The following is a 19085-nucleotide window of genomic DNA, read 5'->3' as shown; positions in this document are numbered from 1 at the left end:
CATCTGTCACTGCTCCACAGCCCAGCCAGGGTCTGGCCCCTTGTCCTTCAGCAGCTCTGCACCTTGTGTGGGACAGGCTGGAGCCCTGGGAAGGCTGAGCTGCTCTTAACCTGTGGCAGCGAGCCTGGCTGTGAGCAGAGCTGCCAGCCCCCCTCCTGCCACTGCTGTGCTTAATGGCCTGGCTCTCCAATGAAGATTTTGGGTTTTGGAAGTAAAATCATGGAATTGTTCTCAAACCAAGATGATCTGTCACTCGAATGTATGCACTGGAGTGAGCACAGAGAAATTACTGTTTCAGCAGAAGTAAAAATTTCCTGAAAGGCTGAAGTTGATGTTTGTGGTTCCACTTTCATGCCTGTCAATCTGCAGATCTGACAAGTTCATTTTCCCCCTGCAACATCCTCCCAGACAACACCTCCCAGCTGGGAGGGAAATGGAAAAAAAAGTCAATTGTTCCTTCTAACATAGGAGTTCATCAAATTCTTAAGCACACAGAGACTGATGGAATGACAACACCTGGGCTGGGTGCTGGTGCCCAGCATCTCCACAGGGCTCAGAGCAGTCCTTGCTCCAGGACAAACCAGCACAAGGCTCAGGATGGTTGTGGCTGAGCTGAATTCTGGAGGAAATTATCAAAAAATGTAACAGAAGAGGAGGTGCATCAGTGGAAGTGAACAAAATGAGAGCACAGGAAAGTCAGGCAGGAGCAGCAGTGGCTGTGAGTGAGCAGTGGGGCTGGGTGTGACCCAGCCCCTCTCCAGCCCCTGGCAGTGAGCTCCTACCTCAGATATTTATTGGTTGTGTCAGGAATTAGTGCGAGTTCACTGACTGAATAATAACATGCCAAAGGCAGTTTTTGGACTTTGCTAATGTAATTAAAGAAAGCAGGGGGAAAAAAGCCTTGCACCAGGGGTGGACTCAGGGCTCCCAGCAGTGTGAGTGCTGTCTCTGTGGCAAGGACAGGATGTGAAATGTGGAGGGACAGGGTGAGGATGGCAGTGGGGACCTGAGCACTGAGGAGGATCATGCAGCTGCTCCCAGCTTTGCTCTTTCCAGAAAAAGACAAACAAGCTGCCCTTGCAATTCAGGAGCTGGACACATCTCCAGGCTTAGGTTTTATTTGCTGTTTTTTGCTTTTGTGCCCAAGCACCTTGCAGGAAGACTGGGCTTATTTTGAGAGCTTCTCTTGAGTTCTGAGGAACCTTTCCTAAATGGGGAAACAGTTTTATGACATTTCCTTAATGCTGCTCTGATGATTGAGCACATCCAGCAATGTCAGTGCATCAGGACTGAGCATGTTTTTCTGCCACAAGAAGAGGGACAGCGTGGGCTCCGTGATAAAAGCCAAGCTGCTATTTTTAAACAGGCATGGGGGAAGCTTTGGGTGATTTTAAATCAAATCAATTCCTGGACAGCAGGGTGCTGCTTCCCCCCTGCCTCTACTGCCAAGTTCCTCTTCCGAATCCCATGGGAGAGGAGCAGGATGGGAGGAACCCAAAACCTCAGGCAAGGGAAGAGTTTCAGTGGCTCAAAGGCAGGTGAGCAATGAGCAGGAGCCACAACCCCTCTGTTTGCTGCTCCACGGGCACACTGGCCTGGCAGCTCCCTCCTGGTGCTGCTTTTATCTAAGTTACTAATTACACATCACCTGTATGTCACCAGGCTGATCGATGGCAGCCTGAGGGATCAATAGTGATGCAGATGATGGTGCTGTTTGCCATGCAGAGCCTGCACAGCCTGGGACAAACAGGGCACCATCGATCCCAGAGGTGGGCTGGGATGCAGGGAGGGATGGGAGGTGCAGTGAGGGGGAAGGATCATGAGCTGCCTTCTAAATAACATTTGTGACATGGGACAGTGTCCTGGCCAGGCACTGCTGTGGCCCTGCTGCCCCCAGGCTGCCCCAAAGCTCCCACCCATCCTGCTGCTCTCCCTTGGGAATGGCACAAGACATTTTAATCTAGGTTGGTTTTCAGTCCTTGGCAATTGATACATTTAGAAGGTTCACACTGATCTGAAAGTGAACAATTCTCCCTCTTTCTGTGCTCTTACTGGATGATCAGTGTCTAAAGAACAGACAAAAATCACAAGGTCTCCTGTATTTTGCTCTGCTGCTTAACTGACCAAAAGCTGAGGCCATCTCTGTAAAGCCACCATGCTGCTGCCAGTAAGAGGGATCTTGGCTGCAGAATGCAATCAGATTTTCCAGGAAGAAGCTCTTGGGACTACCATGAAACCTGGGATTACAATGTGGCTAAATTGCATAACTGGGGGTTTCTGCCTGCCTTGCTGGAGCCTTGTGACTGTTCTGATTCTGCCGTGGGAAATTGCTCTTTAAAACCAGAGGAACCTTAGAAAGGCACAGGCAGGTCAGGATCATTTCCTTCAGCACTGGGTTTGTCTTGAGCAGGGAGTTGATGGTGGTAGGACTGGACAGAGAGCAGTGTGGGGTGAAAGCAAAACTCTCCCTGGAGGCTTTTTGTGCTCTGTGCCCTCAGTGAGGTTCCAAGCTCTGCAGGCTCCTCCTGCCAGGCCCCAGAGACTAGGGGAAGGATCAGCAGCTCTGGGGTTGGATCAGCCACCCCTGGCCAGCAGGAGCCCTTTGCCTGAACACCACACAGGGAAAAGCTTCCCAAAATTCCCAATTCACACAATCCTGACTTTATTGAGCTTTTAGGGGCGAGGGAGGCTGCTCACCCTGCCTGTGAGGACTCGTTCCTAAGCAGCAGATGGAACAGCTCAGTGCTGGAGCGTGGTCACCCATACTCCTTCCTTAGCACCACGAGCCCCCAGAGCAGAAATGTGCCCAGATTTCCTGTTTGATGGGGTTTACTGAGTGGCAATCTCAGTTTCCATCAGCCTCACTGCCCTGGGAAGGCCATTCCCACGGGGTGGGGATGCTCCTGGCTGTGGAGCACAGTCCCTGCTGGAATCCTGCCAGGGCTGCTCTGGCTCTCAGCTGCCCCAGGCTCAGGCTCTCCTGTGAGGCAGTGCCACTGCTGGGGGCTGTGTGGGCTGGGACAGCTCAGAGCAGAGCCTGGGGCTCCCCAGGGCATCACCCACAGGTCCCGTGGGTGAAGGCACTGCCTGACCCACTGTGATGGCCCCGTGCTCCTTCCAGCAGCTTCCCCACTGCCAGACACTGAAAAACTGCTCTGAGACCTTGCAGGGATGGATGCAATGAACCAGAGCCCCTGAGCAGCACCAGAGAGGCTGTACAGCCTCAGTCAGCCCTGGAGAACATCCCCTGTGCTTCCCTTTCAGCCCCAAGCAGCAGGAGACATTTCTTCCTGGAATTAACTCCTGTTTTTAAAACCCCAGCAAAGAGGCTTTTGCTGAAGGACAACTGGCAGGGTTTCAGCTGTGCCCCCAGTCGCCCTCCCTGTCCCTGGGGTCAGCCCCAGGACTCCTCTGCAGCAGCAGCAGGGGGTTGCAGCTGAGGATTGGGGCACCCCACACATAAATGGGCCAGCTTGGCTACCTCAGCCTCTCTGGAGGTGCTGCCATGCAGGTTTGGGAGGAAGGATCCCCCAGAAATTTCATTTTAGTGAGCTGAAACCATGAACAGGGAGTGAGCCTCATCTCTAATCTCAGAGGCAGCTTTGACTTTGTAGGGTGTGAGAGCTGAGCAAATGTTCCTTTATCCTTCCTCCACTCCCTGTTGCTCATTAACTCTTTCATTAGGGATCATCCTCTTGTCTTTTGTGTGGATATGTTGGGTTTTTTCCTGAGGAATGAATGCCAGGCATCAGGACTCCTGTTTCCAAAGTATGGTGGCAATTAGCCCAGCTCTGAACCCTGGTGGCCTGTCTGCATCTGCAATTAGAGCTCTGCTCTGTCTGCCTGAGGTTTTTGTCTTCCTCCCTTCTGGGCTGCAAAAGGCACAACTTGGCTCTCCAAATGTACAGCAGGAAAGTGTTAAAGCTGCAGCTTGAGCCTGGCTGCCCTTGCTGTGGGGCTGCTCTCAGCATTGGTTCCTGTTGGTTCAGGGATCAATCCTTGGCCTCTGCACCTGGATTTATGTGAGTGCAGCTCAGGGCATCCTTCTGAGACAGGGCAGAGCCTGTGGGGGCTGATTCTGGCTCTGCTGGTACCTCTGCTCCTGCATTTCTGGCATGCTCCATGCTCCTGGCTGAATGCACCTGGCTCTTTATCAGGACGTTGGATTCCTCATTCAGTGTTTTATAGAACTGAGCTGATTTACTCATACCTTTGGTGCTCTGAAAGAATACCTCAAGCTGGCTTTGTGAAATGGAAAAAGGAGAGCAAAATTTGGATTTCAGTGGGAAAATGTCTGGTCAGACAGAGGAAAGGTGATTTTGGGACCTGGAAACCTGGGATTTGGGAGAAACAAACCCCCACTGCTCTGCCAGCATCTCAAGGGGACCCCCTGGCAGAGCTGCCCCCCATCCCCATCAGAAAGCTTCTCTACCAAACCTCCAGCTTGCTCTGCTTTCCTTCCCTCCCCTATAATTTCATCTATCCTAAAATCCCTGCTTTTCTCTGAGATAATGTGATTTTTGGGGTGGAGTTTCTCTCCCTGTCACCTCACTGCAGCTGATTTCTATTGAAAAGCTTCCTCCCAGGGAGGGAGGGGGAACAAGGAGAGAAATTATGGAGGGGCAGCATTTCTGAATCCAAATACATTAAACCATTTAATTCTGTTGACTCAGGGCTGCCTGGCTCTGAATGGGAATTAATCCACAGTGCACAAAATTAAAAAGCACAAGACAAAATGCTTAGCAGGCAATGCCAGGGTTTAAAGCAACCCATTAGCTTGCTCAAACGTCCCCAGTAAATTTTCATTTGTCAATAACGCTTAGAGCCTACAGTTTATTTACAGCCTGTTCAATATTACCAGAACCCCTGGCAGCTCCTCATTTGTATTTATCTGCCACAGCCAGTTTCCTTTCCAGAGACTCTTCCTAATCCTTTGCTTTGTATCTGCTCCAGACGCAGCAGGGATGTGCCACCCCCCAGGCAGAGGTAATGTGGGGTTACCCTTTTCCACCCCAATTATCCCCTGCAAGGCACCCATCCCTGAGCTGAGATCTGCCATGGGATCCTCCCACACCCAGGGGACCCTCTGGCCACCAGCCAGCAGAGATGGGAATCTCCAGCCTGGGAGAAGGGGACAGCACCAGGAGCTGTGAGCTGCAGCAGCCGTGGCTGAAATCTGTCCTGCTCCATCTGTCCCAAGTCAGATCCCACGGGATGAGCCCTGCAGAGGAGAGCATGTAACAGGATTTCCCCCCAAAGCAGCTTGAATGCTTCCAGGCAGAGAACAAAGCCTGGCTGGCCCTGAGAATTTCTCCAAGCAAAGGAGTTTATTCTGGGGCACAGACACGAAGGGGCATTAATCTCCTGTCGTGGCTCGTGGCCAGCTGGGGAGGTTTGGTCCAACACTCAGGGACGTGGCTCCCTGCAGGGGTGACAAGTCTCCAGTGGGGTTTGTCCCTCCCCAGCTTCCTGCCCTCTCGCTCTGCACTCCCCCGAGGCAGAAGCACTGGTGATTGCAAAGGAATTTAAAGTGGATGCAGCATCACCACAGGAGATACAGGACAGGCTGGGCAACCCCTGTGTCAGGTGTAAAGCTCAGAGAGGGAAATCATCCCAGAGGCTTAACCACAACGATGGAACTGGACACTTCACAGGGAGCATCTGCTGCACCCCAGGAGCTGCAGCAGCACCCTGCCAGCTGAAAGCCTGATCACCACCACTCACCACAGCCCCTGTCCTGCACAACATCCTGAGCTGGGGGCAGTGAGTGGGATCTGCTGGGGACAGTGAGTGGGATCTCCTGGGGAGAGTGACTGGGATCTGCTGGGGACAGTGAGTGGGATCTCCTGGGGAGAGTGACTGGGATCTGCTGGGGCAGTGAGTGGGATCTGCTGGGGGCAGTGAGTGGGATCTGCTGGGGACAGTGAGTGGGATCTTCAGCCCCAAACCCGTGTGTGGTTGGAGGTGATGCTCAACAGCTTTTGTGCTGAATGCAGGACGCAATCACTGAACTGAAGGACCACTTGCTTTTCTCCCACCCTTGTTTAGGGCTGGCAAGCTCCTCATGCTGCTGAGCTCCAAGATGGCACGACAGGACACCCCACCTTTCCAGCCCAAAGAGCAGAGCCCCATCACTTGCCTGCTGCTGTCTGCATGTAGCCAGCCAGGGTGCAGACTCGGCGCTCGCAGGCTCCGCCGGGCAGCACGACGGCGACGATGGCCAGCAGGGAGCTGAGGGCCAGCAGGGCACAGCCGCCCGCACACAGCACAGCACTCGTCTGCAAGGACACAGGGGGCTGTCAGAGAGGTCACCCCACCACCACACCCCACAGAAATCCCCCTCTGGAGCGGGGAGTGGAGCCCTGGCATGGGTGGTTCTCCCATCTTTTCCCTTCCGCCTTTTGTGGCTTCGATTCATCACTCGGTCCCGAGCCCGAGGTTCAGCCTTGCCCTGCTCCCAGGGCTCACTGGCACTGGGGCTGCAGTGACAAGTGTCCTAAACCAGTGCCATTAGGTGTGTGGGATGTGTCAGTGCCTCTGCTGAGCGCTGGGATGGGTCCATGGCAGCCTTGGCAGGCGTTTTGGGGATCCCACTGCTGCTCTCACTGCAGCTCTGCTGACATGGCAGGCTGCTCCCACCCCCAGCAGCCTAAAAACAGGGAAAAGCATTAATTCATGGCAAAACAGCTCTGCCTTGGGTACAGGTGTTCAATCACTGCTCTTTCTGTCCCCATTGCAGGTGACAGCGGGTGGCACTGGCAGCAGGGTGGCCTGTGCCAGCAGGGACACGTGCCAGCCCAGGCAGGGGCATGGCCAGGGCAGAGAGGGGACCTTCCTCCTGCAGCACCCAGCTGGTGACAGCGCTCAAACAGCTGAGGACACCTCAGGCCCAGCCACGTCAGCTGCTGTCCCTTGCCAGCACACTGCAGGGACTGCTGCTGGCTCTGGGGAGCCACCCTGCAGTGACACCCCTCAGCTCCCAGGGCAGCTCTCACTCCCACCTCCCTGGAAAGCCTGGCTTTTATAACCTGTGTGGGAGCTGCTCTGAGGAGGGCAGGCCCCACTCCCACCCTTGTCCAGCCCTCGTGTCCTGGTGGGACATTCTGGTTAGCAGAGCACAGTTTGCTTTTTTATTTTTCCCCCTCTACCTGAGCTTTTTGGCAGCCATGGTTGTTACAGACACAACCCCAGCACAGCTTTCCATTTACCTCCCTCCCCAAAGAGATCACAGTCTGCTTCTGTTTGTAATAATATAATTATTATAATAATAATGTAAATTATTCTGCAGGAACCACAGGCAGGCTGAGCAGGGGAGGAGGAATTGGATTTACTCTGTGATGCCAATGGGGGGTCCCAACAGGTAAAAACTCCCTCCCATGAGTGGTGCTGTCCCACTGCCCTGCATCTCCCCCTGCTCTGACTGCTGAGCTGGACTGGCTGCTGCTGGTGCCACTGCCACTGCCAGCTGTGTCCCAGCAGCTGCCACTGCTCCAGGCAGGGACACACTGGTGCTGCAGAGGGACAGGCCAGGCACCCCCTGCCACCCTGGTGGGAGTGCTTCTCCTGGGGCTGTGCAGGGATGAGAAATCAGAATCTCATTTATAGCCTATTTATGCACTGAGCAATGCAAATGCTGTCCCAGCAATAAATGAATTCCTGACATGCAGTGTAAAAGGAGCAGCAGTGCAGAAGCTGCTGAAATGGAGAGGCTGCTCCAGCAGGGAAATCTGCTCCTCTCCAGAGCCCTCCAAGGTACTGAGACCTGCACAGGCAAGAGCTGCTCCAGAGCTTAAGGTACAAGGTTGGGACACCCCCAGCAGGGCCCCCTGCCCTGTCCCTACACCAGGAAGGACCCATGGGATTTGGGATGGGATGGGATGGGATGGGATGGGATGGGATGGGATGGGATGGGATGGGATGGGATGGGTGACCCAATTGCACAGACACTCCCCCAGCCTGGGGCTCCATGGGGAAAGCAGCCACAGCCCTGCTCCCCCACTGCTCCCAGGGCAGCAGCATGGCCAGGAAATCTGGATTCATAACAAAAAAAAAAAGGATTACTCTGCCTGGCGTCTGCATTTCACCTTCCGCCCAGCAAAACCATCCTCCTTTGCAAGGACCATTAATTATTTAGAGCAATGAATTTTTCAGCAGAAAGGGGTCTTGTGAAGCAGGCTGGTTCCTCTCTTGTGTGAAGCATATTATTTTTAATGATCTAGGTTCTCTTTAATTGTGGTGGCTCAAATCCCCTAAAAACTCACAGTTCCTGCTGGAAACAAGTGATGAGCTGCTCCGACTGTTAATCCCTGTGGAGAAGTGTGAAGCTCTTTTTCAGGACAAAGTGACAGGAAAAAGGCACAACCAGGCTGGGTGCAGGTGAGTTAAACTGGCAGAAGAGCTGGTCTGGTTTGGGAGCTGCCAGGACTGAGGGGTCTCAGGGCTGGCACAGGGGGGGCCAAAACCCCACAAATCCAGCCAGGCCCTGGCAAAGGGAGCAAAGGCCTCGTTGGGAATAAATGGGAGAAGATTCATGGGGCAAAAGGTGAAGGGAAATGGTGAGTTTTGGTTCTGCCTTGTGGGCCAGGAATGCTGAGCCACTCAACAGCTGCCAGGGACAAAAGGGGTGGCAGGGGCACAGCAGCCCCAAAACCAGGTGCACACCACTGCTCTTTGCCTGGCTGCCACGTTCTGCTGGCTGTGTGCTGACAGTGCCTGCCAAAACACTGCATATGCTCTTGGAAACCAGAAATTTTGCTTTTGTCATAACCTTCCCATGGATTCAGCTGGGAATTTCCCAAGTGCTCCTGCCCTGTACTGGAGTTGCTCCTGCAAAGATGAAAAAGCTGTTTTCAAAGAGAAATAATAAGGCTTAAGTTTGAAGAAGTCCATGGAGCAAAGGTACCAGAGAAGAGCAGCTGCAATTCTCTCCTTCCCACTGTGCAGCACCTCCCTCTCTCCTCCCTGTTTGTGCCTGTTGCATCTTGAGCAGAAAGGAGAGGATGCAGGAAACAGATGCAAGGGCTGAAACCCAAAAATAGACAGGGTGGGGAGGAACAGCAGGGATGCAGGAGGCTGCCTGTGAGAGCCCAGCTCGGGCAGGGCAGGAAAAAACCCATTTATCCCAGTAAAGAGCACAGCTCCCAGTGCAAACCCTGCTGGCTGCCCAGCCTGGGCACTGCTGACCCCTGGCAGTGCCAGGGAGATGCCCCAGGGAGGCTGTGGGCAATCCTGCCTCTGCCACGCTGGGAAAAGACATAAAACCGTGTCAGATTTTCTGCTCCCACTCCCAGGGAGATTAATTGTTTATCCCCAAACAAATTAATCGTCCCCTGGTGGGACTGTAAATATGCCTTTATGTAGCGTAATAAATTCTGATTAACAACAATCCCCTGCCTGTTTTTTAGTGTTTTACAGGTCTGACACATGCCATGGCTGGGCCATTCACTTAGCAATAAATCTGCTGAAGATGTTGTTTCATTCACCAGAAAAATCAAAATTAAAATGCCACATAATGGCCGTCCTGGGAAGAATTCCTTAATTTCCCTAATGAAAACTTTGTAAAAGTTAACTCATCTTTGAAAGACAGCATTAAAGCAGGGAGGGGAAAAGAAAAATAAACTCTCCAGTCCAGATTTTGGTGCTGAGAAACCCTACCTGGTGTTTGGTTCAGCAGAGATAAACCAACCCAGCAAAGCTCCTGCCATCACTATGAACTGGGTCATGATGCACATTAGTTTATTAATGCAATTTATTAATTGGCACTTGACCATCCCCCAACAGCTGCCATCCTGGATGGGGCCTGTGGTACCCAGAGCAGCAGGCCAGGTCACAGACTGCTGGGGTGTTCCAGCCCTGCTCAGCATCTTTGGAAGTGGGGGCAGAAAATAAATGTCCTAAATAATGGGAATAAAGCCATTTCAGTGTGAAAAAGGAAGTGAAGGTCACACTGTGTCTGGCTTTTGGGGGCATCTGTTGAGAGAAAATATCTAAGAAACCCCAAATGAACTGGAGAAAAACTGTAAAGTCAACTGTCAGAGAAGAGGTGGCAAAACTAATCCAACCATTTTCATTTTTAAATGCAACTCTTTCCTATCAGAGCTCTGTGTGATCAAACATTCCTTATGGGAATCTTTTGGGGTTGAACTGAGTAGTGCTGCACCTGCAGAGGTAAAAACCAAACAGACACAGAGATTTTAGCCTTGTTAAAAACCAAATGAGGAGGGAGGTGCTGAGGGGGGAGCTGAGCTTTGGGGTTAAAATCCAAATCAGGATGGAGGTGCTGAGTGGGGAGCTGAGCTTTGGGGTTAAAATCCAAATCAGGACGGAGGTGCTGAGTGGGGAGCTGAGCTTTGGGGTTAAAAACCAAACCAGGATGAAGGTGCTGAGAGGGGAGCTGAGCTTTGGGGTTAAAATCCAAATCAGGATGGAGGTGCTGAGAGGGGAGCTGAGCTTTGGGGTTTGGGAAGGCTGGCAGCCCCGGAGGATGCAGGTGCCCTGCCTGCTGTGCCTCGTGCCCGGGCAGGGCTCCGGGGGCTCGGGGGGAGCAGAACCCGCCGGGGTGGGCGGTGGAGCCTCGCAGCTCGCTGCTATTTCCCCACTGGAGGCACAGAAACAAACATTCGCCATCTGGGCGGCATTCAAGCCACCGCCGGGAAGAGGATCCCACACATCCTCGGCTTCTCCTCCCCGGCAGTTCCCCTCCTTTGGGAACTGATCTGAGCGCTTTCTCCTGCCCGTTTGATCTTCCCTCTCCTGCTGCTGGCAGAAAATGCCAGCCGTGCCCAGGGGCGTGATGGCCCCGGGTGTGATGCCACCAGGGAGGTGGCTGATGTCCCAGCCCCGAGCTTGGGATGTTTTGGGCTGAGCCACAGGGGTGCAGAGGAGGCTCCAGCCCTCATCTCTTCCCCTTCAGCTGCAGGATTTGGTGGGTTTTGGTGCCCTTACCACAGCATGCACAGGGGGTGTCTCTCCCCAGCCCAGATTTAGCTGCAGCACCTCCACTAAAGCAAAGCTCAGCCAGTCCTGGCCTTCCAGGCAACTTTTCCAATTCCCAGCTCACCAGCAAATTCAGCAGAACACCAGAGGGGTTAATGCCCAAACTGATCCAAGTGGGGGGAAGGCATTTTTTTAATTAGAGAGAAAATAAGGGACAGATAACATGTCTGATGAATTATGGCTGTCTCTCTTTTGCTGCCATTGCATCTGGGGATGCTGGGAAGCAGTTCCTAATGGCACTGCTTTATCTAAGAGGATGATGGATAGTAGAGAAAGACAGAAAAAAAGGGGGAAAGTAAGACATTAGCACATCAATGGTGTGCCTGTGACCTCCATCAAGGGATTCCAACCAACTTAATGAAATTTTAATTCGGCAGCAAGCAGTGCACTGTGCCGGGTACCCGACCAGCCCTTCTTCCCCTCGCTCTGCCATTATCCTTCCCTGGGATTAGCCCTTTCCCGGCCGAGCCGGGCTCACCCCCGTGGCCAGCGATGCCCCTCGCCCATCTGGATTCTCCTCACCAAGGCGGAGGAGGAGCCGGGCAGAGCGGGGTTTGCAGCCTCGGGAGGATGCAGGGAATGCCCCACTGCCAAAATGTCCCTGCCAGCCCGAGCCAGACTGCTCTGGGCCCTGCAAAGGGGGAATGCAGCATCAGAACGGCTCTGATGCCCTTCCCGAGGGGCAGGGCTCAGGATTTGCTCTGTGAGGGGGGACAGGTGGGCAGGGGGCCCCTGTGACCTGACTGTCCCTGTCAGGAGTGGCCACAGCTCAGCTGAGCCCGCTGGCCCTGCAGCCCCGGGCTGGCACCACCTCTGTGTCCAAGCAAAGCAGCTCCCTCTCCCTCTGAGAGCAGGGGCAGAACTAATCCTGAGAGCAGCCTGGCTGCATTTCCACTCAACCTGACCTCCCAGGGCCCACCCTCAAGCTGGTCCTGCCTCAGCTCCCCTTTCAGCCCAGCTTAGCTGAGAGCTGATGAGTCCCAGTGGTGGTTTGGGACTTGGGCACTGAAATGTGGGGCCACAGCCCAGGAATTACAGGTTTCCCCAACACCAGTGCTGTTAATGTAGGTCAGAAAAGTCTGTGTGGCTGATGAAAGCAGATAAATCTGCTCTGGGGTGATGTGCATGGAGGTGGTGATGTCAAGAATTCCTGACACTCAGCTCTCCCAAGGTTGTGTAAGTGCAATTAAAAATCAAACGGGCTGGCAGACAGAGTCTGGTCTCTTGGGAAGTTCTTAGGATGAGGAGCTAAAAGTTGATTTCCTGATAATCCCAAGTTAATGTGCTGGCCTGATCAGACTCTGCCTGAGAGGCAGCACACACCCGAGGCCCTGCTTGGGTCACACTGCTTCTCTCCCTAATTCCAGAGCCTGTGCTAGAAGAGGAGGGACAGATTTTCCACAGAGGGACAGATTCCTTCCCATCTCCATGAGGACCCCATGTGCTTTTTCATGGGCTCAGGGCTGCTGATCTGCAAACTTGGCCCCAATGGGCAAACCCCAGATGACACCAGGGACCCAGGGCTGAACTGATGCAGTGAGAAACCAGCAGTGAAGACTTAATAAAAGGGTAAGCAGGTTTATTGTACATTTTCGCTAAGCTTTGCTGAACCAAGTCCTGCTTTAAAGCCCAGGAAAGACCCACTCAGGGAACTGCTGGGGTTGGGCAAAGCCTCTCCCCTGCCCTGAGCAGGTTATTCTGGGCTCTGCTCCAGCATGGCATCACTGGCTCCATAGGCAAATGGTCCATGTGGCTTTAACCTGAATATCATGGGCTGATCAGCTTCTTTGTTATTTTAGATTACATGCTTGGCAAAGCCTGAAAATAATTGGAGACTATCTGGAAAAATAAAAATAGAAATCTGAAATGTGGCAGCAGTAGCTTCCCAAGTGCAGCACTGAGACAGGAACCCATGAGCCAAATGCTCCCACTGAAAGAGAAAATAAATTAGCTGAGGATGAAGCACTATTTTGCATGTACACAGTGATCTGGCACCAGGAAAAAGAAAAGTCGTGAGAGGCAATGAGACCACTCAGAGCTCAAAAGTTCACCTGTTTTTGTGATTTGTCCTCCCAAGAGCAATCCCCTCTCCCCGGGGTACCTGCACACCTTGGGATGTCTCTCTGCAGCCCTCACAGCTCCCAGTCATCCCACAAAGATCCCAAGGGCCTCACTCACAAATTGGCTGGCCAATATCACCATCACCATCCTTTCTTCTCTCTGGCTCCAGCCAAATCCTCTCCAGCTTCCATCAGCTCCTGCAAGGCCTCAGCCTGTCCACACCATCTGCAGCCATCAGGGATATTTTATTATATTCCACCCCATCAAATAACCAACATGATGCTGAGCTCAGTGCAAAGCCCCAGCAGCACTGACAGGGTTAAATTAAAGGTACCCATGGTATTAGAGAGCTGCAAAGTAATTATGAAAGGAAGCAGAAAAAAGCCAGCAACTCTAAGCAGACATGAAGGCCCTCTTAAGAGAAGAAAGGCATGTTAATTAACCTCCAGACATGATTCAAAGCATCATTTGTAGCGCGATTAACATAATCCCCCAAGTGCACACACAACTGGCATTAACGATCATTTGCAGACTGAACGCTCCCCACCCTGCCACAAACCGGAGCAGGGAAGCACAGAGAGCCACGATCCCCAGGGATGGCATCCCCAGGGTGGGCACCCACCCAGGTGAGCTCAGCACCCACCCAGCTGTGCTCAGCATCATCTCAGGTGTGTTCAGCATCCTGCCCAGATGTGCTCAGCACCCTGCCAGATGTGCTCTCAGCATCCCCAGGTGTGCTCAGCACCCACCCAGCTGTGCTCAACACCTTCCCAGGTGTGCTCAGCACCCTGCCAGATGTGCTCTCAGCATCCCCAGGTGTGCTCAGCACCCTCCTAGCTGTGCTCAGCATCATCTCAGGTGTGCTCAGCACCCTGCCAGATGTGCTCTCAGCATCCCCAGGTGTGCTCAGCACCCTCCTAGCTGTGCTCAGCATCATCTCAGGTATGCTCAGCATCCCCAGGTGAGCTCTCAGCACCTTCCCCAGGTGTGCCCAGCATCCCCAGGTGTGCCCAGCATCCCCAGGTGTGCCCCCAGCTCCACTCTGGCAGAGCTCCTGAGCCCCGCACCAGCTTCAGCCGCCCTTGCCCCCGGCAGCCGCAGCTCCCTCCCTCCTGCAGCAAACTCCTCTTGAGCAAACGCTGGCGGCTCCTTCAGGAGCTCCCGCATCCCTGTCCACGTTCGGCTTTCATTTAAAGAGAGAGCTGCCCATCAGCTCGCTGGAAAGATTGACATGAACGTCACGGCTCTGAAAGCAAAGAAAAAAGAGCCGCGATTTCCCCATCTCTCCAAAACGGAGAGAAATCTCCTGCGTGCACCCGGACGGGGCTCTCGGCTCTCGCTCCCCCGTGCTGGGCACCGAGGCGTGCGGGCTCGGAGGCTGCTCAAGCAAGAAAGCCAAAGCTGTCGCCTGCCTCAGCAAAGCTGTCAGGACTATTTTATTCCATGCCAGCCCATCAAATAACCATCACAACAGGTATTCTGCCTCTCCTCATGGCAGAAAGGTGGTGAGGGAGCACTCTCCTCTGAAAGAGTCTGCACTGGTTGTTGTTCATTAATTATTTGGGTGGTGTTAATAAAGGTGACACGCGTGTCACCAAAATGCCCTGCAAACTCCCCTCAGTGCTGTGATTATTCATCTCTCCCTCAGCCCAAGCTCAGGAACTCAGAGACTTCGTGCTGCATTTTATTCTGGATCTCAGTGTTTTCAGAGGCTGAAGCTTGTTCAAATGAGTCACTGCTGAGCTTCCTTCTTATCTTTAAAGTTTGTTATTACTTGGGAGTGTTTATCTGCATCACATTTGCAAAAACATCTGAACAAAGGCCAGCCCATGGAAACAAGAGCATTTTTGCACCTTTTTATATAAATAGTTAGGAGTTTATACAGCTGGTTCTTTTCTTTGCAATTCACAATATTTGTCTCTAATGCCAATTTTAAGGGCCGTGATGGGATTTAAGCAATCACACGCGGACCTGGTGTCCTGGGAGAGATAACAGCACAGCTCCATGGCAGGCTGAGAAATCCAGGGGCTGGCAGACACCCTTTGTGCCCGGCACAGCCCCGAGCTCCGGGATGCAGCCCCGGCTTGGGGATGCGGCCGCACCGTGACCCGGAGCAAGTCCAAGCCCGTGTGTTGCGAGCAGGGGCAGGGATTTCACACCCACAGCCTCGGGGTAAGGATGGAGGGAGAGGAGGGAGGGACGAAGGACGGGGCCAAGCGGGCGGTGGGATGCCGGGCTTTGTGCGCTCCCTGCGCACACCCAGCGTGACGGGCGGCTCTTTGTCACCCCGGGACGCCACGGCAGCCCCGGGCCCCGTGGGGCGAGCGGGGAGTCCGCGCCTCCTTCCGTCCCCAAACCTGGCACGGGCATCGCCCCGGGTGGCCGGGCCGGGGGACAGCCCCGATCCCCCGCGTCCAGGCTCGATTTCTGCACCCACGGGTCCCAGAGCAGCAGTTTCAGCCGCCTCCCTGCACAGCAAACTCAGCCGCGAGCACAGAAACCTCCCCGGCTTCCCCGAGTCCCTCCCGCACACCCAGCAGGAGCCAGCCCGGGCAGGGCGGGGGATCGGGGCCCCGGCAGGGCAGGGTGGCCGGGGCAGCCCCGCGCTCAGCCCCGCTGAGCACCACGCAGCACCCCGAGAGCAGCCCAGCATCCCAGAGAGGGATGAGACCCCAGGGATCTGGGGATACCCCAGGGGTGCTGAGGAGACGCTCAGAGGCAGGACGGGTGGGATGCTGGAGGGAGCACGGGGAGGTGCAGAGGATGCTCGAGGGCAGCTGGGGATGCAGGGGATGCCTGGGATGATCCGGGCGGGATAGGGATGCTGGAGCAGCTCTGGAACACAGCACACGGGAAGCTGGGGTGATGACAGGAGGACCTTAGGGACGTGAGGAGGACAGAGAGATACTGGAGAGCCGGGAGCAGGTCTGGGGGGAGGCCGCGAGGTGATGGGGTGACCCCGGGGAGCCCAGAGCAGGCAAGGGGGGGACGCCGGGGAGGTGACGGGAGATGCCGGGGAGGTGATGAGGGATGCCGGAGCGCCAGAAGCCGACACGGGTGATGCCGGGGAGGTGACGGGAGACGCGGGGGAGCCCAGGGAAGGGCAGGCGGGATGTCGGGGAGCTGCCGGGGGATTCCCGGGAGCCCGGGGCTGCCGCGGCGGGGAGGCGCTCACCTGCCAGGAACCGGAGGGGATGTCTCCGAAGCCGCCGGGGCCGGCGGAGCCGTGGCAGCCGCGGGGCGGCCCGGCGCAGCGCCAGAGCAAGCCGAAACCCGCGGCGGCTCGGCCGGGCGGCAGCAGCCAGGCCGGCGAGAGGAAGGCGGCGGCGCAGGCGGCCAGGAGGCCGGCGGAGAGCAGCGCCCAGAAGCAGCCGACCCCGCTGCACATGGTGCGCCGGCGGGGCAGGGAGCCCGCGCCCCGCGCCGCCCCCGCGCCCGCCACCGGCACCGGCACCGACAGCATCGGCGGCGCGGGGCGGCCGCGGGGCCGGGCGCGGGGCCGGCAGCGCTGCCCGCGCCCCTGCGCGTTCCCTGCGCGTTCCCTGCGCGCTCCCCCCGCGGGGCGCGGCTGAGGACGGGCGCGGTTGCGACACCCGCGGCGGGCGGGGGGATCCGGGGCGGGCGGAGCGGGGTCACCGGCGCGCCCGCTGCCTGGGGGGGTTCCCGGCGGCTCTCCCCGCCCGAAGGGGTCGGGTCGCGGCTGCGGTCAGGGTTTTTAAGGCTCCCTCCGCGCCCGCGGTGCTGCGGCCCCGCGGGTGCGGGGAGTTCCGCGGGGGATTTGAGCGCTCCGTGGCACTCGGGGTCTGCCGGCTCGGGCTGCGTTATCCTCTAATCCCGCAGGTTCCTCCAAGGTGCTGCAGGCAGAGCGGCTGCCCGGGAGCCTGCGCTTGCTTGAGGTGTAAAAGCTGCGCCTCCCAGTGCAGACGGGTTTTTATAACAGTCATCCTAAAAACTTCATGGATCGCGTTTTGTTCCTGCTGGACCTCACGGATTGATGTTTTATGTTTGTGCCTCGCAGATCTTACGGGTTTTTTCGGTCTCCAGGAGCTCAGCTCTTCCCCCGAGCGGTCCCACGTCCATCAGCCGCATAAAGAACCAGATCCTTTTCAAAATGTAGCAAAAAATGCCTTTATCCTGCGCTAATGTCCTCGGGCGGGTTTCGGGCACTTACTGCCGGTAGCGCTGAAACAGGTAAAGACATTTGGGCAGCTTTTGGTCCAAAAAAAAGAGATTTTCTTTTCGATCCAGGGCGCGTTGGTTGGTGTTTTAAGCGCGGCGCTTGGAGAGGGCTCCGAGCCCTGGGGATGCCGGCAGCACAAGCCGGGGGCTTGGCACCCTCTCCTGGAGTGCGGCGGCAGCGATGGCAAACCCGCAGCCGAGTGCACGGCCAAGGCCCCTCTGCTCTGCCCGCACCCCTTTGGGCTTCACGGCGCTGTGCCCGTGTCCCGATTTCAGAAATGCCGCGGGTGCTGCTCCTCCTGCGGCCTCAGGAAAGTGCTGAAGGGACAAAATCACACTCAGCCTTGTTTTAGCCCCCATATCCCTGGTTTGGAGAAAGACCCGACTGCTGTCATCGCTTCTTGCACTCCCTGAGGCATCTAGGAAAGCAAACGGAGAAGCAAAAGATGGTGTTAAAATAAATTATTATTTTTCCAAGTATTTATGATGCCATACAATGGCAGGAACGTGGGGAAAGCACTGTGGGTTGGAGAAAGAGAGAGGCAGCTGAGGTGGGTCCCAGCGATGCCGTCTGGGCAGGGTGGAGGTGCCAGCGAGCCCCTTTGCCTTCTGGAGCATTCCAGAGTGGCTCCAGCCCTGCAGAAAAGGCTCCAGCCCTGCAGGAGCAGCCGCGGCAGGGCTGGAAGAGCTCAGGACCTGGAGAAGGGCATTTTCTTCCCAGAGCTCTGCTGTCCAGCACACCTGCAGCAGCAGCTCACCAACACGCCTCTTCCTGCTGGGAGTGAACCTTTTTTTTTACCTTTTTACCCAATTTTGCACTTCAAACCTCGAGTTTTAACTCACCCACTGGCAGTCAGGCAGACTCTTCACCCCTTGCTTGAACAAACCTCCCTCCCTGGGAATGTGCCCCGTGGAAGGAGACAGGGAGGAATTGCAGTGTTTTAATGAAAGCAGTTAATTTTCACCAGGCTGGGACGTGGGAGAATTCCCTTCTTTGAAATGCTCAGCACAGGTACCAACCCTGCTGTTCCCATGAGGTTCATGGACTGAGGTCAGCCACAGCCAAACCTGCCAGGAACTTTGTGTGTGCATGCAGACACTTGTTTTCCCATTAAAAACAAAGAAAAGAAAATTAGAAGTAAAATACAAATCTCTAATTTAAGATGCTGTGAGTTTCTGTGCAAAGGCATCTTTGACTCCTGATGTGTTTAGGACATTATTATTTATTCCAGAGTAAAATCTCAGCAGTTAAAGTAATTACTCATATAATTTTTGGTATTTGTGTTCCCAAAGCAGTGAGAATTCTATATATGAGAGAGAATCCAACATCATGGGAATAAATGGACTGTCCCAAAGATGGGAGAAATGGGAATGGCCTCTCATGTGTGTTACATTTGTGCTGTAATTGAGCAGAGCAGTGCCCTGTGATTAATTATCAAAGGCAACAAAGTCTTGTTCTGCTTTATTATATCTGTCCAAACACAATCATTCCATTCAGATCTTTTCAGATATTAAAGTTTATTTCTTTTTCTAGCTGTGGAGAGGAAAAAAATCAAGCAGTGAGACAGGTTTATTTATTTATTTATTTGAATATTTTTATTTAGGGAGGAGTCCCTCAGCTTCTCTGACGTTGGCCAACCCATGTCCTGAAGTCATATTTAACTGATTGCTCAGATAATTAAACTGTCATGTTCTGTTAAAGACTCCAGCACCTGCTGTCACTCACACTTCCAGCTCAGATCCAGGCCCAAGGCTGAGTGAGCAGCTCTGGATTGGAGCTTCAGCCCTTCTGAATCCCAAAAGTGAGAGAAAATTTCAGTCCAGAGAAGGTAATTCATGTCAAACTCTTG

At 54.6% G+C, this 19085-nt stretch overlaps 1 protein-coding gene and 1 long non-coding RNA gene across 2 annotated transcripts in view; one reads left to right on the top strand and one right to left on the bottom strand.

Moving 5' to 3' along the window:
• Positions 1-17076, bottom strand: part of LHFPL7 (LHFPL tetraspan subfamily member 7) — a 57017-nt gene extending 39941 nt beyond the window's left edge. The window contains exons 1-2 of the mRNA XM_064394292.1: positions 16232-17076; positions 6140-6278 (exon numbers count right to left, since the gene is read on the bottom strand). Of these exons, the coding sequence (XP_064250362.1) occupies positions 6140-6278; positions 16232-16519 (427 nt within the window). The 5' untranslated portion in view covers positions 16520-17076. The remainder of the gene's footprint in view (positions 1-6139; positions 6279-16231) is intronic.
• Positions 6266-17200, top strand: LOC135283458 (uncharacterized). Its single transcript, XR_010349211.1, has 5 exons — positions 6266-7794; positions 8220-8376; positions 12363-12564; positions 14994-15228; positions 17075-17200. It is a non-coding gene; the product is annotated as an uncharacterized LOC135283458 (long non-coding RNA).
• The last annotated feature ends 1885 nt before the right edge of the window (positions 17201-19085 follow it).

Source organism: Passer domesticus, chromosome 19, assembly GCF_036417665.1.
Source record: "Passer domesticus isolate bPasDom1 chromosome 19, bPasDom1.hap1, whole genome shotgun sequence".
Lineage (NCBI taxonomy): Eukaryota > Metazoa > Chordata > Aves > Passeriformes > Passeridae > Passer > Passer domesticus.
Note: the sequence above shows the minus strand (reverse complement) of the source record. Positions and strands in the feature narration are given on the sequence as shown.